At 32.1% G+C, this 13,907-nt stretch overlaps 1 protein-coding gene across 1 annotated transcript in view; it reads left to right on the forward strand.

Annotated features, from left to right (window-relative positions):
- The window catches only part of LOC132726633 (uncharacterized), a 51,445-nt gene extending 39,200 nt beyond the window's left edge, over window positions 1-12,245 (forward strand). The window contains exons 41-57 of the mRNA XM_060711978.1: window positions 158-296; window positions 446-549; window positions 1,247-1,450; window positions 1,854-2,028; window positions 2,635-2,906; window positions 3,287-3,433; window positions 3,824-3,977; window positions 4,703-4,845; window positions 5,235-5,540; window positions 5,884-6,031; window positions 6,667-6,869; window positions 8,672-8,858; window positions 9,228-9,398; window positions 10,222-10,650; window positions 11,064-11,214; window positions 11,865-12,004; window positions 12,241-12,245. Coding sequence (XP_060567961.1) covers window positions 158-296; window positions 446-549; window positions 1,247-1,450; window positions 1,854-2,028; window positions 2,635-2,906; window positions 3,287-3,433; window positions 3,824-3,977; window positions 4,703-4,845; window positions 5,235-5,540; window positions 5,884-6,031; window positions 6,667-6,869; window positions 8,672-8,858; window positions 9,228-9,398; window positions 10,222-10,650; window positions 11,064-11,214; window positions 11,865-12,004; window positions 12,241-12,245 — 3,078 coding nt within the window. The remainder of the gene's footprint in view (window positions 1-157; window positions 297-445; window positions 550-1,246; window positions 1,451-1,853; window positions 2,029-2,634; window positions 2,907-3,286; window positions 3,434-3,823; window positions 3,978-4,702; window positions 4,846-5,234; window positions 5,541-5,883; window positions 6,032-6,666; window positions 6,870-8,671; window positions 8,859-9,227; window positions 9,399-10,221; window positions 10,651-11,063; window positions 11,215-11,864; window positions 12,005-12,240) is intronic.
- Window positions 12,246-13,907: the final 1,662 nt, after the last annotated feature.

Below are 13,907 nucleotides of genomic sequence, written 5' to 3' on the forward strand. Positions count from 1 at the left end.
TTGTTAGCTGGGTCTTAAAAAAAAAACAACCCAAAACACATCCATAATAACGATCTAAACTATCAAATATAGAGGCTTATGAATATGATTTTTGCCTGAAAATGTGAATTACTATGTTTATTGTTTAAATTGTTCTCATACTGTATTTCTACATCAGGTTGATGGTGGAAAAGCAACAGATGAAGAAAAATCTGAAAAATTCAACATTTATCCGGTCACCAGTGCTGGGATTAGTACTTACCTCAATATGGAAATATCTCTAGAACACAATAGCTCATACTACATATGGATCATGGGTTTGTTGGATTTTGTTAATATTTTTAAAAGGTGAAATTGTTTGAAAATGAAAAAATATTTTGATTCCGATTAGTCGAAACAAAGTTAAACTTATTTGGTAGTATAATTTATGAAAAAAGTAATTTTTATTAAATCTCATTTTAAACAGGCATTGACAAGTCTGGAGAATGCAGTATGACTTATCATAGATTTACTGTGGACACAACACCACCAGTTGCAGGAAGAATAACTGCTGGGCCTTACTTTGATATGGTATACATGTGCATTTATAACAAAATAATCATGAAATAATTAAATATCTTATCAATCAACTATAAAATTTAATGATCTGAATATATTGAAATCAGAGCCTGAATCTCTTAATCACATCATCAAACATTACTTATAGAAATTTAAATAAATGAATACAAGTTTTATCAATTTGAGTATTATTCGTATTAAATGAGAATGTGGTCTGTGGATATTTATGGTCAATTTATTGTAATCTTTGGCTGGCATTCAAAGTAAAAAACCCTTGCATAATAATGAAATAATCAGACAATAATGCTACTCTGATATACATTTTGTATTTGTAGGTGTATTTTAACACAACTGAGGATCTTTCTTTCTTTAATATAACTTAGCAACTACAATAAAATTGTACTTATCATCAGGGGATTTCGTGATTGAGTGTAAAGGTTGTTTACTTTAAACCCCTTGCCCCTGAAACACCACTGTGTGCAAGCTAACCAGCTAACTTATGGGACATCAGTTGTTCTACTCAGGTGACTGAAATACTAGTAATGCATGGAAGGGCACCTGAGGTCTTTCTCCACCAGTAAAGCTGGAATAGCGCCATATGACCTATACTGTGTTGGTGCTCCATAAAACCAAACCATAAAAGTAAAAAAAGGTACTTTTCAAATACAGCACATTCATTTCCTGTAATGAATTTACTTTTTTGTTCTAGAAACTTGCATACACAAGATCATTCACTTCACTGCCTGTCAGATGGGATGGATTTGATGATAATGAATCAGGCATTCAGATGTTTAATCTTACACTTTGGGAGAAAGGGAATTGTCAAACAAGTGGAGCCACTGTGATACCCATTGAGAATGTACAACTACCTGGTGGTTACAGTAAATATACATTTGTTGGTCTTGAGTTGAAGGTCAGTACCTATTTTATTAATTCAACACTTAACCTTTACACTTGAATTATAAGGTCATGATGGTTTATAGCACAGATATAAAATCATTTGCTCTTGATTTAAAACTTCGGGTTTGAGCCCAGTGTGGAAGTTTTAATTTTAGCAAGTGAGAGTGCTATTTAGAAAATTTAAAATAAACTGATGGTTCTACAGAAGTACCTTTCTTTGGCAAAAGCCAAGAAACCAAGAGAATGATTGGAGACTTAGAGGACCTAAATGTTTTGTATATAAACTAGAAATTTGCTTTAGGAATTTTATCATGTGTATGATGACTTACAGGTTTATGAATTATATAACTTATATGTATTCACATGTTAAAACTGAATATTTATTAGGAATTGGTGCATTCTGTTCTTTTTTGAAGGAGGATACCATTTATGAAGTTAATATAACAGCCATTAATGAGGCTGGTCTAACCAGCTTTGCACAGACTTCGCCAGTGTTATTTGATGATTCAGTACCTACAGCAGGTCATGTGATCGAGGGTTCTGAGTTTACTGATGATGTTGTATGGTGGGGTAGTACAGATCATATGAATGGTAATAAATGACAATGGTTGTTCTTTATTATATGATAGAGTATTTGATTTTGTTCGTTTTAATATTAGATTTATATTTACATGTATATAAATATTATATTTGACAGAGAAATAAAGTAGGCAAAAAAATATCATTTTGCACTTAAAATCTTTTTATGAAAATGGCAGCAAAATAGTTAGATTTCAGTACTGTCAGAGGCTTCATATTTGAAAACATTCTATCCCAACATTTGTCAAATCTTTAGATTGTATTAACTCTCTGAACTTGCTGGCAGCAACATATTCTACCCATGCTGCCAGTGCAAAAATTTTCCCTAATAACTGTGAATGGTTTTGTTCAGATTGAGAGATTGGCAAATCCATTTATGATATTTAGCTTTATAAAGCATTTAAAAATATGGAATATTCTTCTTTTTTCTCTTGTTTTGATCTTCTTCATAACTTCAGTGTTTGAAATTAATACCAGCTGTGGTTAAGTAAGTGTTGTACTTGGTTCATCTCCAGATGAGCAATATTTGATCAGACTTTGTAATTATGATAGTTAAATTTAACAATAATACATCATCTATATAGTGGGTTAAGAATGAAATGTAAAAATTATTTTCAGGTTCTTTGTTGCACTTCCCAATTGCTGTAAATGATCCATGTCCCCAACAAGAGATACACATGACTGATGAGATTTGGAGAAAACTACAGCTAGACGGGATAAATGATGCAGGGGGTTTGAAGTGGAATATACATCACAGACCCAAAAATGTGTATATGAACAATGTTCGCAATACTTGTACTCTAAAGATAGCCAGGGATTCTAAGGCTGAACAGATTTATTCAGCTGTGGTGATGCGACCAGCTGATCTGAAAAATGGAGGCATTTATAAGGTAAAGGTTGATCAGAGATTAAAGTACAGAATTTATATGTATACATGTATACATATATAGGATTGTCAAATTAAATTTATAATGATAAATGTTCTTTGGAAATGAGGACATGTGGTTAAAGTGTGATACTAGATTATAACAAGATGCCCTACCGATGCCTATTATGATACATTAAGGGGAAAAAGCGTTCACCACCATGTTGTCATTTATCTATTATCAAAAAAATTACTTGTTTGTAGAGGAAAAATCTGTGACTGAATATAAATTGCAAGGCACATGTTACAAAGTAACATGACATAAGATTTTTTTTCTTATTCTTATTTTTCATTAGTGTTAGATTTTCTCAGTCATAATTATACTTTAATGTGATCTATCAATAGCTGGATGTGAAAGCAGCAAGTGGAGGTGGAAAAGCTGTTACAGGTATTACATTCCTAGATGGTGATGAAACAGATTTATATATCTACAACCATCAGCAGACAGACTGGGAAGAAGACTCCTGTGTTTGCTGTCTTGAACCAGACACGGTATGAATTTTATACAGTTAAGCTTATAATCTTCAAGTAATGTATCTGTAATAAGGTACAATCTGCCTATCTTTATCAATATTTTTTAACTCTGTAGATCCTTGAAACAACACTGGCTTGCCTATTCCACTGTTATAGAAATGGGTCAATCTTCCCTTAAATTTTTACATTCTGGCATGACTATTCAACATTAATATGTTGCTGAATTTTATCTATTTTAAATGAAAATCCCTAAAAGTAAGAATGGTCAGTTAAAAGATTTGAAGCAGTGACAGTAAATAAATGTTTTTAATTATGTGGAAAGTATATAAACTGTTCAAGTTGTGTAACAACAGTTATTTCTCTAAGATTATTTTTTTGAAAATGAAATAACCCAATTTCCTCTTACAGGTCAGCTGTAATTGTGATTGTGATGAATACCTGAATAATCAAGACTTTAATGTCACAATACAAGACAATAATAATGATGGGAACAGTGTACCATACAATACAGCAAACACAAATAATGCTTTGAGATCAGCCTGTGGACTTCAGATCTATTCAGGTATTATTACCTGCCAGAGTGGTGAGGGGCAAGTGGTTTGAGGTCATTGACTTCAAACCACATGACCCTCATCAGTGTTGGTTTGATTCCTGACAGAGACATTTGATTCTTTCATTTGAAGAAGCTATCAAGCTAGCTTACTGAACTTTGGTGATTTACTCAGGTGCCTGAAATAATGCAAGGAAAGGCACTGAAGGTCTTCCTCTGTCAGTAAAGCTGGAAAGTCACCATATGACCTATACTGTGTTGGTGCAACATTAAATTATCTGCATGTAAACTTAAAATCTATATGTCAACTATTTTGTATTGTTTCTTTGTGTCTTTTCTTAATGAAACAGCATCAGAAAAATCTTGCTAGTTTTTGAATTTGTTTGTTTGCTGGACTTGAGCATCTCTGACTACATTTGTTTCATTATATAGGTTATAAATTTTTTTCTAGCAGTAAGCATTATTCCCAACTTTATATTGTTTTTTTTTTCACTGAAATGTCATGCTTTTATCACAGTATTTTACCAGTCAAGTTATGCTGATAAGTGTCCAATTGGATCCTTTAGTCCTACTAAGTCACAACCATAGTTTGTCATTATGACAACATGACTTGTAAGTTCTATGAAGCAGACTCAAAATTGGAGCTAAAATGAATTTGTTTAAAGAAAGAAAACAATTTGTATCAATTTCATCATAAATCTTTCGTATAACTTGACCAAAGGTATTTTAAATTACAGGACAAAGTCCATACATAGTTACATGGTGCCATTTCAATAACACACAAGAACCAATGTCTGTAACATCAGAGTTAGATGTTGATCCATCTACAGAGTTTCATAATGTTATGATCGAGTTCTTTCAGAGGAAAGAAGATATAACAGTAAGTTACATTTATAAAAACATTATGCTGAAATTAGGTGACTTTAAAAAATATACTACAAATTCATTTAAAAAAGTGGCGGTAAAAAGACTCAGCTGGAAAAAAATCAAGCAAAAACGCTTTGTTTATGAAACAAAATCATTAAAAAATTTAGTACTGTAGCATAAACCTGTTGAGGTAAATGATGATTGTTATGTACTTACATTCATCATTTAATATCATTGACAAAATACTTTAAGTAATAAAATGTTTAATCAGTTATATGTTTAAAAAACACTTTATGATGTTATTGTCATATTAAGTACATAGCCATGAAAATACTTGCAATGTGACATTAAATTTGATTTCTTGTAAAACTGATTTTTCTAATTTTCTGAAATATTTCTCAGTTCACAAGCTGTATCCGAGTCTTTGTCGACGGTCAACAAATGTCTGAAATGGCTGGTATACCTGAATTAAGTCCATCAACCAATCTATTTCTCCATGTCTGGAATAAAAACAATATTTTACCGACACTGGATGTGTTTAACCTCTGGGCAGCAAGAGCAGTTTTCAAGCAGTTAATATTCCCACCAGGAGTGGAAGCAATGTGCAGATATGGTGACCCGTTCCAAGGTGGTACTAATGCTATTGTACGATATGAGGCTGCCATTGGGACATCTAAGGATACTACAGATATTGCTGACTTCCAAGAAGTAATATTTCATACCTAAAATAATTTAAAAAAAACAGTGATGTTGAAATTCAATTACTGACAGTTATATTGAATTACAAATATTCAGTACTTCCAAAATTCAAAATGTTTAAAATTTTCTTTAAATTTTGAAATATTTATGTATCATGAAATAAAACTTCTTATTAGAATCTTTCTCCAACAAATATGCAATACATTCAGTAATATATGAACTTATTATTACAATTTATTGTTTATTTATTTTATCAGTTATCATAACATGAACCTCACAATGATATTTAGATATTTAAGATAAATTTTTTTCGCTGAAGACTAACTTACATTTTGACTTGTTTGTTTGTCAGGTAAGTGAGCCATGTATACCTTGTGTGAAGGACTGCCTTAAAGTGTACTGTGACCAGAACTGTGATACTGAGAGTTATTCAACCATAACATTTTCCATGACCAATATTAACATCAACCAGTCCTTCAATGGTTCATTTTATTTGATTGGTGAGTAAAAGTTTGATGCAGGATACATGAATTTGGTTGTCTGTTTATCTATATGTTGAATAAAGGAGTAACATTTTATATCTAACCCTTTTCTGTAAAAGATCAAAGACTATCTCCAAGTGAAATATATCATGAAATTATTTTAGGAAATGCAAGCACATGTAGAACTAGTTGTTCTATTTTTAAGAAAATATTTTTCATTGCCTGTTGAATCTTTATGCATTTTTATACCCAGTACATATCTTTGCTTCAGTGATTTACTTTAAAAGCCAAAAAGTTTAAGAAGTTATTAATAGCATTATATTAAAGAGTCTTTTCAATGGCAGCATGGCCGAGTGGTTAACTCTTCGGACTAGTTATCTTATGATCACTAGCCGCATGGGTTCAAACTTTGACAGGGGCAAGTTGTTGTTTCCTTGAGCAAGAAACTTTACACTCATTGCTCAGTACTGGTTTGTTCCAGGAATGCATTCCAAAGTGTGTTTATAAGCTGATAGCTTCCTACACAATCAAACTAAAATAAATTTTGTAAAAACCAAAGAGTCTTTACTGTCTAATACTAATGTTAAGAGCCATTTTGTGAATAAAATGAACTAATTTTACAACATATCAAATGTTGGTTTGTTCTTTTGCAGTGAAAGCTGTTTTAGCATCAGGTGCTGAGGCATTATCAGCATCAAATGGGTTCTATATAGACTTGACCCCTCCAGTATTTGAAGCCGATGTATTCCTGTATTTTGATGTTCTCCAAGGTGAATTTGTGCCAACCAATTACCAGGGCTCTAATGACACAATTAAAGCAATTTGGCTATGTACAGATGACAAGAGTGAGATTAAAGTAAGTGTCTAAATTCATTTTGTAAGTAAATATGCTTCAAAGAATGTGTATGAACCTAAAGTGGTGATATTTATATGGAAAGGTAAAGCTAGTTTTATGAAGGATCAGTATTTTTTCTGGAATTTTTTTTGTACTTCATATATCCGGCAATGAGGTACATAATAAAGGTTCTTGCTTAACTATAAAGGCTACATATTTATACATATATATATTTTTTATGCCCCCGGGCATTAGTAATTGAACCGTCCGTCTGTCCATCCGTCTGTCCGTACGAGGTTAACCTAGGACGGCAAGTTGGATTTTTCTTAAGTTCTACCTGTACCAATGGCTTCTTAGTTTACACACTTACTAATCAATACAAAGTTCATGATATGGTCAAGTTACATAACTATGGCTTCCATCTTTACCAAGTTATTGCCCTTTTCAGCACTTAAAAATGAATAATGGTTAACCTAAAACAGCAAGTTGGAAATATCTTAAGTTCTATCTATACTAATGGCTTCATAATTTCCACACTTACTTATCAATACAAAGTACATGATATTGCCAAGTTATATAACTGTGTCATCCATATTTCCCAGTTATTTCCCTTTTTTCACTTTGAAAATAGGGCCTTGTCTGGTTAACCTATTCCGGCAAGTTGGATTTATCATAAATTTCTCTTAATTGCTTAATTTATTTAATGATATCTTGCATATTTGGTAGGTGGATACCTTTAATGGTCCTCTAATTTTTTGTGGAGTAAGTGGTCTCTAGGGTCAAGGTCAAGGTCACTGGTTTAGAAAATAAATTTAAACATTTTTGCTCATACAGCCTTTATTTTTTGGTTGATGTCTTTCATGTTTAATACAAACATGCCAAGGGAGGTCCTCCTTCTTTGGGTATAGGAAGGGGTCATTTGGGTCAAGGTCAAAGTCACAAATATCAAGGTCACCTATGTTAAAAATAGATTTTTACAGGTGTATTAACCATATTCTATAGACAGATGTCATAATTGATAGGAACATAAAATTTGATGGAGTTAGTGGTCAGTTGGGTCAAGGTCACTAGTGCTAAAAATAGATTTTTACACTTTTGCCCATGCAGCCTTTATTTATTGACAGATATATTTCATATTTGGTAGGAAGATAACTTGCATGTTATTCTTACTTTGGATGGAGTTAGGGGTCAGTTGGGTCAAGGTCACAAGTGTTAAAAATAGATTTTTCACTTTTACACATACAGCCTTTATTTATTGACAGATTTATTTCATATTTGGTTGGAAGATAACTTGCATGGTATTCTTCCTTTGGATGGAGAAGGGGTCAGTTTGGTCAAGGTCATCAATGCTCAAAATAGATTTTAACATTTTTGCCCATACAGCCTTTATTTCATATTTGGTAGGAAGATAACTTGCATGATATTCTATAGGTATCAGTGGGTCAAGGTCAAGGGTGCCAAGTATAGATTTCTTACATTTATATATATTTGATAAAGTTGACACTTCACAAGTCATAGCAATGACCTGGCAACTTATATATTTCACAATTACAAAATGCCATGACTCTGTCAAGCCATATAACTTGTGTTTACAATTTTTTGGCAATGTTTCTGTCCATAACTGAGTGAATGGGTAAACATTTTTTGTAATATTGCTACTGACAAGAATCGGAGCCGTGGGCATTTGTGTTTAACAAACACGTTCTTGTTTTAAGATTTAAGTTAATGCTGTTATTTTTTTTCCATTTTAGGATACATTGACAATATTCCAAAGAAAAATACATTTTATGGATAAGTGTAACCTTTTATTTCATTGTATTCAGGAATATAGCTGGGCAATTGGTAGTAGTGTTGGTGGGGAAGATATTCAAAATTTCACATCAACAGGAACACTACCTTCATCTCAGAACTCAAATCTAACTGGTATACTCATGGACAATGCTACCTACTATGTTAGTATAAGATGTACAAATGAAGCTGGCTTATCAACTGTATGGCAGGATGAAGTTGGTAAAAAACTTACAAATACATTTTTTAAGGGCCTACGTATTTATTATTTTTAAAGTGTAACTGTTTTGTGTGGTTGAAAAATTCACAGGTCATATCTTTACAATATCTCTAAAAACATTGTCATGTCACATAAGCTAAGACAATTCTCAGAGAAGTAAATGAAATAATTAATGTATTTTCTTGTATTCTATTAAATCAGAATAATTTAAAATTGCAAGGTATGAAAACCATATGTATTTAAAAATTAAATATACATATATTTCATATAATATTTGTAGTTTTCCTATAGTTACTGAAGTAATTACATTTAAGATATGTGGTAAATCATTTGAATAGTAACAGTTATTTTGTTGCCATGTTACATTCTAGGAGTTACAGTATTGCTGGAAGAACCGGATGTAGATAGTGTAGAGACAGTGGCAGTAGGCGCGGTGAACTTTGACACAAATGTCTACCCATCCAATGCTTTAAAGGCACCAGATACCACAGCCTGTGGATTATCATGGGAAGAGAGCACTGATCCTAATGTGGACAGATATGGTTAGTCTGACTATTTTGTTTTACATGGTTTAATTTATCTGAATACAACCGGCCACTTAATAGTGCCTTGCCAACCTGTACATTTGTGCAGTCTTGCCAAAATTAAGAATGTTTGCTGTATTATTTTTGTATTCTATATATTGGAATTCCTCAAGTTAACGATACACTTTCTCAAATAAAAAAGGAAGAAATTCCAGGTACAAAATTCCATAAGACAATTGTTTGATGAGCATTAAATGTTGAACTATATTCAATCAATAGTAAAGTGTTAATTTATACTTCTGCTAAAAACTATTGATTTGAGAAAAATCTATTCTTAGAATATGTTATTTGAAAGGGAATCCACTGAGAGTTTTTTACATGCTGGTACAGAAAATAGTCTTTTTCAAGATTTTTTTGAAAAAGATTATTTTTTATAACTGTATTTATAAGGTCTGGACCAATAACTCATCTGTAAAATTTCAGATTATTTGCTCACTCTGTTTCCTGGGAATAATAAATTTTATTGTGCAAATTGACCCCAAAATGAAAATGGTTACAATGCTTTTCACTCAAATCAATCCAAAAATAAAACACATAAAGAATTCTATATCAATTAAGTACAGAGTATATTTACATAATTCTTATCTATTGCATAGTTTCCCATTTTATGTGAACCGGTTGGTTTTTGAAAGTATTTCAAATTTTATGATATTAGGCCATTATAACTCGATCAATTGAGCTTTTTTAAGAATGTATTCTGGAGAAATGATTATCAAGAATTCAAAGACAAAACATGTCTTGGTGTTTTGATTAATATGTGTAAAACATATTTGTTTTTCAGACTTATGTATTGGAAGCTCAACAGAAAAATTTGATGACATTGTTCCTTGTATGCTGGTAGGTCATAACTCATCAGGAAAAGCTGAAATAAAACAAGGATATCTGTATGTTGATGACATACCTTATTATAAAGTCTCGGAGCTCAGAGCCTTAAGTGCAGGCATTTATGATGTCAGTGAAATGAGTAATGACTCGGAAAATACATTCAAAATGGAGCATGGTAGAACACTGTTTCTCACCATGAGATTATGTAATAAAGCTCATATTTGTAGTTACAAGCTTGTCAACTCAATACTCTTCAAGGGGGAGAAGGCCAAACTGCTGACGTCATCATCGGGTGAAGCTGTTAAATACAACATTGTGCCATCTTCTAGCACAAGAAGGAAAAGAGATGTGACTGTTCCTGAAATTGTGTTAGATCTTCCTGAAGGTAAATTTGCAAAAAAAGGTTTTCATAATTGTTCACAAAAATAGGAATCTAACTGATTTTTTTTATCTAGCATATATGTTTGACATACTTTTTTAAGTGTGAAGCCAAAAGTGTTCAAGTGAACAAGCTTCTAACAGAAGTAACAAAAGCAATATTTTGGAAATAATATCCTATAACAACAATTTTAGTACAAATGACTTGTTTTGGAAGACCATCAGTAACTAAAGACAACTTGTTTTATTTCCTAACAATAGTCTTTTTTTCCAATTGTCTGGTTTGTCAATATCAGCGAAATGATAACAAACATTTAATTATGCACTTCATTTTCAAAGAATTTTTAGTTCTAGTACCTTAATTTGTTATATGTGTGACTGACACATAAAAAATAAGTTATTGTTGTTTTCTGTAATAAGGTATGATCCCTGGACAAAGTGTATTAGTCACAGAACTCTCAGATGAAGATTTGTACACTCACTATGGTTCCTCTGCTTCATCATCATTTGTACCATATACTGTAGACCCATCTGCAACTTTCAATATGACAGAACGAATCTTATTTGAGCGGTAAGTTAAAACCCACCCCTATTTCTTACAAGGATTTCAGGTGTATTTCAAAACATACAGGTGATATCTGGTATATTTGACTTAAATTGTTTTCTTAGAAAATTGTTATTTATTATAGATTATATAAAATGATAATAACAGTGGAAACCTTACTGAACAACACCCTTGAATTAAGATCATCCCGGTATAAAGACCAATTTTAAAGTTGTTTTTTTTTCTTTTTCTTTTTCCCAAAATACATGTATATCATCAACAGTAACAATGACATTTCATCAAAGGTTTGTGCCTAAAACGGGGAGATTTTCATTTGGAATGGTATATTTTATCAGAAGCATATCCTTCAAATTTGTGAATGTGCCTGATGCAGGTGTACCAAATTTTCTGTGTTTGACCAGATTCAGTAAGTATTATGGTCAGAATTTATAATGTTTAGGATCCAAAGACATTTTCAGGCATATATGTTTAAGCTTTGAATATAGATATTTTATAAATAATGTAACAGGGTGAGGAAAATGTGCAACCTGACCATTGACCATCAAATATGGATGTGCAGCTGTACAGGCAGAGCTGCATACCCTCTGAGTTGTATGATTCCCTACAGAAATATAAATTTATCATGTTATAAGTTACGATTGTTAATATGTTTTCAGAATAGAGTCATTCCTACTATTAATCGCACTAAGTCCTGTTGGACAAGAGCCGCTGCCTGGAGTTATGAAGATGACGTTCCCACATACAATAGATTCTGGCAATTCTTCATTTATGACAAATATTGTCCATTGGAATCCAGGTAGGATTCTTGTACTACTAATATTTGACTCTTTCTCTAAAGAACAATACTTTTTTAGTTTTGACTATTAAAAAAAACAAGGTCAGTTTAAGAAAACTTTTCATGAACATGTAATTGTTAAAAATCTAATGTGCAATTTACACAAGAATTGGATTAAGTTTGGTGTCATATGTTTGTATTATAATGTTAACAATGGCATGTGTAAATTTCTTTGTTTAAAACTGATTTTGTTGCAGGGTGATTTTTGAATTCACAATACATTTTTAGCTCAATTTTTTTTTTTTTTTTTTGAAAAAAACTTGGTCTAACGTTTGCTGCCAAGTGACTTCTACGACACACACTACTCAAATGAAATGGCTAAACTGATCCACACTTATCCAAGGACACCATGGACTTCACGTTTCCCACTATCACCATAACTTTACCATGGATCACATGAAATAACGAGACTTTTAAACTGAAACCATTATTTGAGGCTTCTTATTTATACTAACAACCATTTAAAATTTGTTAAAATATAGACCTAATATGACAGATGACTTATTTTAAAAGACTAATATGTTGGTAAAATTTTGTTTTTTGGGGGGGGTCGGGGTGGCTGTTAAATAAAATTAATCATTTTCTATGGGTAAATCTCACCTTAATTTCAAAAATAATGTTGATCACTATGAATTATAAATTTAATTGAAAGTATTCAAGTGAGAATGACTTAATTGCAAAGAAAGGATACATTTCTCTTGAGTACATGTGCAACAACAAAAGAGGAAAATACTTGTCCCAGTTCTCTTTGAAAATGTCTATACAAAATTTTGATGGATACAAAACACATCTAAAATACTGGAAGTAGTACCTTTGAAAAAATATTATGTAACACTTTGATGTTTTCTTTTTCCTATTACAAGTTATTAAGCCCATAATCATGTTTGTTAAAAATGATCCTACTTTCATTTATAATTATCGTTGGTACACCACTGAGTACGGTAAGTTGACGTTGGAACTCTAACAGACATTCAAAGTCCCTGCAAGTGTGTCTAAAAAACCGGTTATTTAATAAGAAAACATTTTACATCTCAGCATGTCATGCTGCAGTTTTTTCAGGCTTTTAGTTTCCTATGTTATCCTTTGCTTTTGTTGTTCCATTGTCAGCATTATAAGAATCAATATAGAAAGATTTGTTTAAAGCTGTTTTTTAGCTCGACTTTTCTATGAAAAGGGGAGCTATCCTACTCGCCCCGGCGTCGGCGTCGGCGTTAGCGTCGGCGTTGGCGTCACACCTTGGTTAAGTTTTTCGTACCACCCCACTTTATTTCAGAAAGTATTTACAAGTAATGGCTTTTGAAACTTACCATACTTGTTCACCATCATAACCTCCATCTACAGACAAGAGTACCATAACTCTGTCAAGGTTTTTGACAGAATTATGGCCTTTTTTGAAACTTAGAAAGTGTAAATTGAGCTTGGTTAAGTTTTTTGTACCACCTCACTTTATTTCAAAACCATTGGAGGTATCTGCTTTGAAACTGACCACTACTTGTTTTTACCATCACGACCTTCATCAACAGACAAGAGGACATAACTCTGTCCAAGGTTTTTGACAGAATTATGCCCCTTTTTGACTTAGAAAATACAGATTGAAATATGGGTAAAATCCACTTTATTGCCTTAACCCTTTGAGATACTTGCTTTGAAACTTTTAATGCTTAATTTCACATTCATTACCCCCATCTGTACGGCAAGAGAAGGTAACTCTGTCAGATTTGATTTTAAAAATTACTTTTTAACAATAGAATTTGCACTTAATTTTTGTACCAGCTCCACTTTTTGACTGACTGTATCGAGCATATTAATTTGTAAACTTGGGATACTGGTTAAATCTGATTACCCAAAGCAGTCTCAGTCAGCA

The sequence above is a fragment of the Ruditapes philippinarum genome, unplaced genomic scaffold (genome assembly GCF_026571515.1).
Source record: "Ruditapes philippinarum isolate M1 unplaced genomic scaffold, ASM2657151v2 ctg1393_1_1_1_1, whole genome shotgun sequence".
Classification (NCBI taxonomy): domain Eukaryota; kingdom Metazoa; phylum Mollusca; class Bivalvia; order Venerida; family Veneridae; genus Ruditapes; species Ruditapes philippinarum.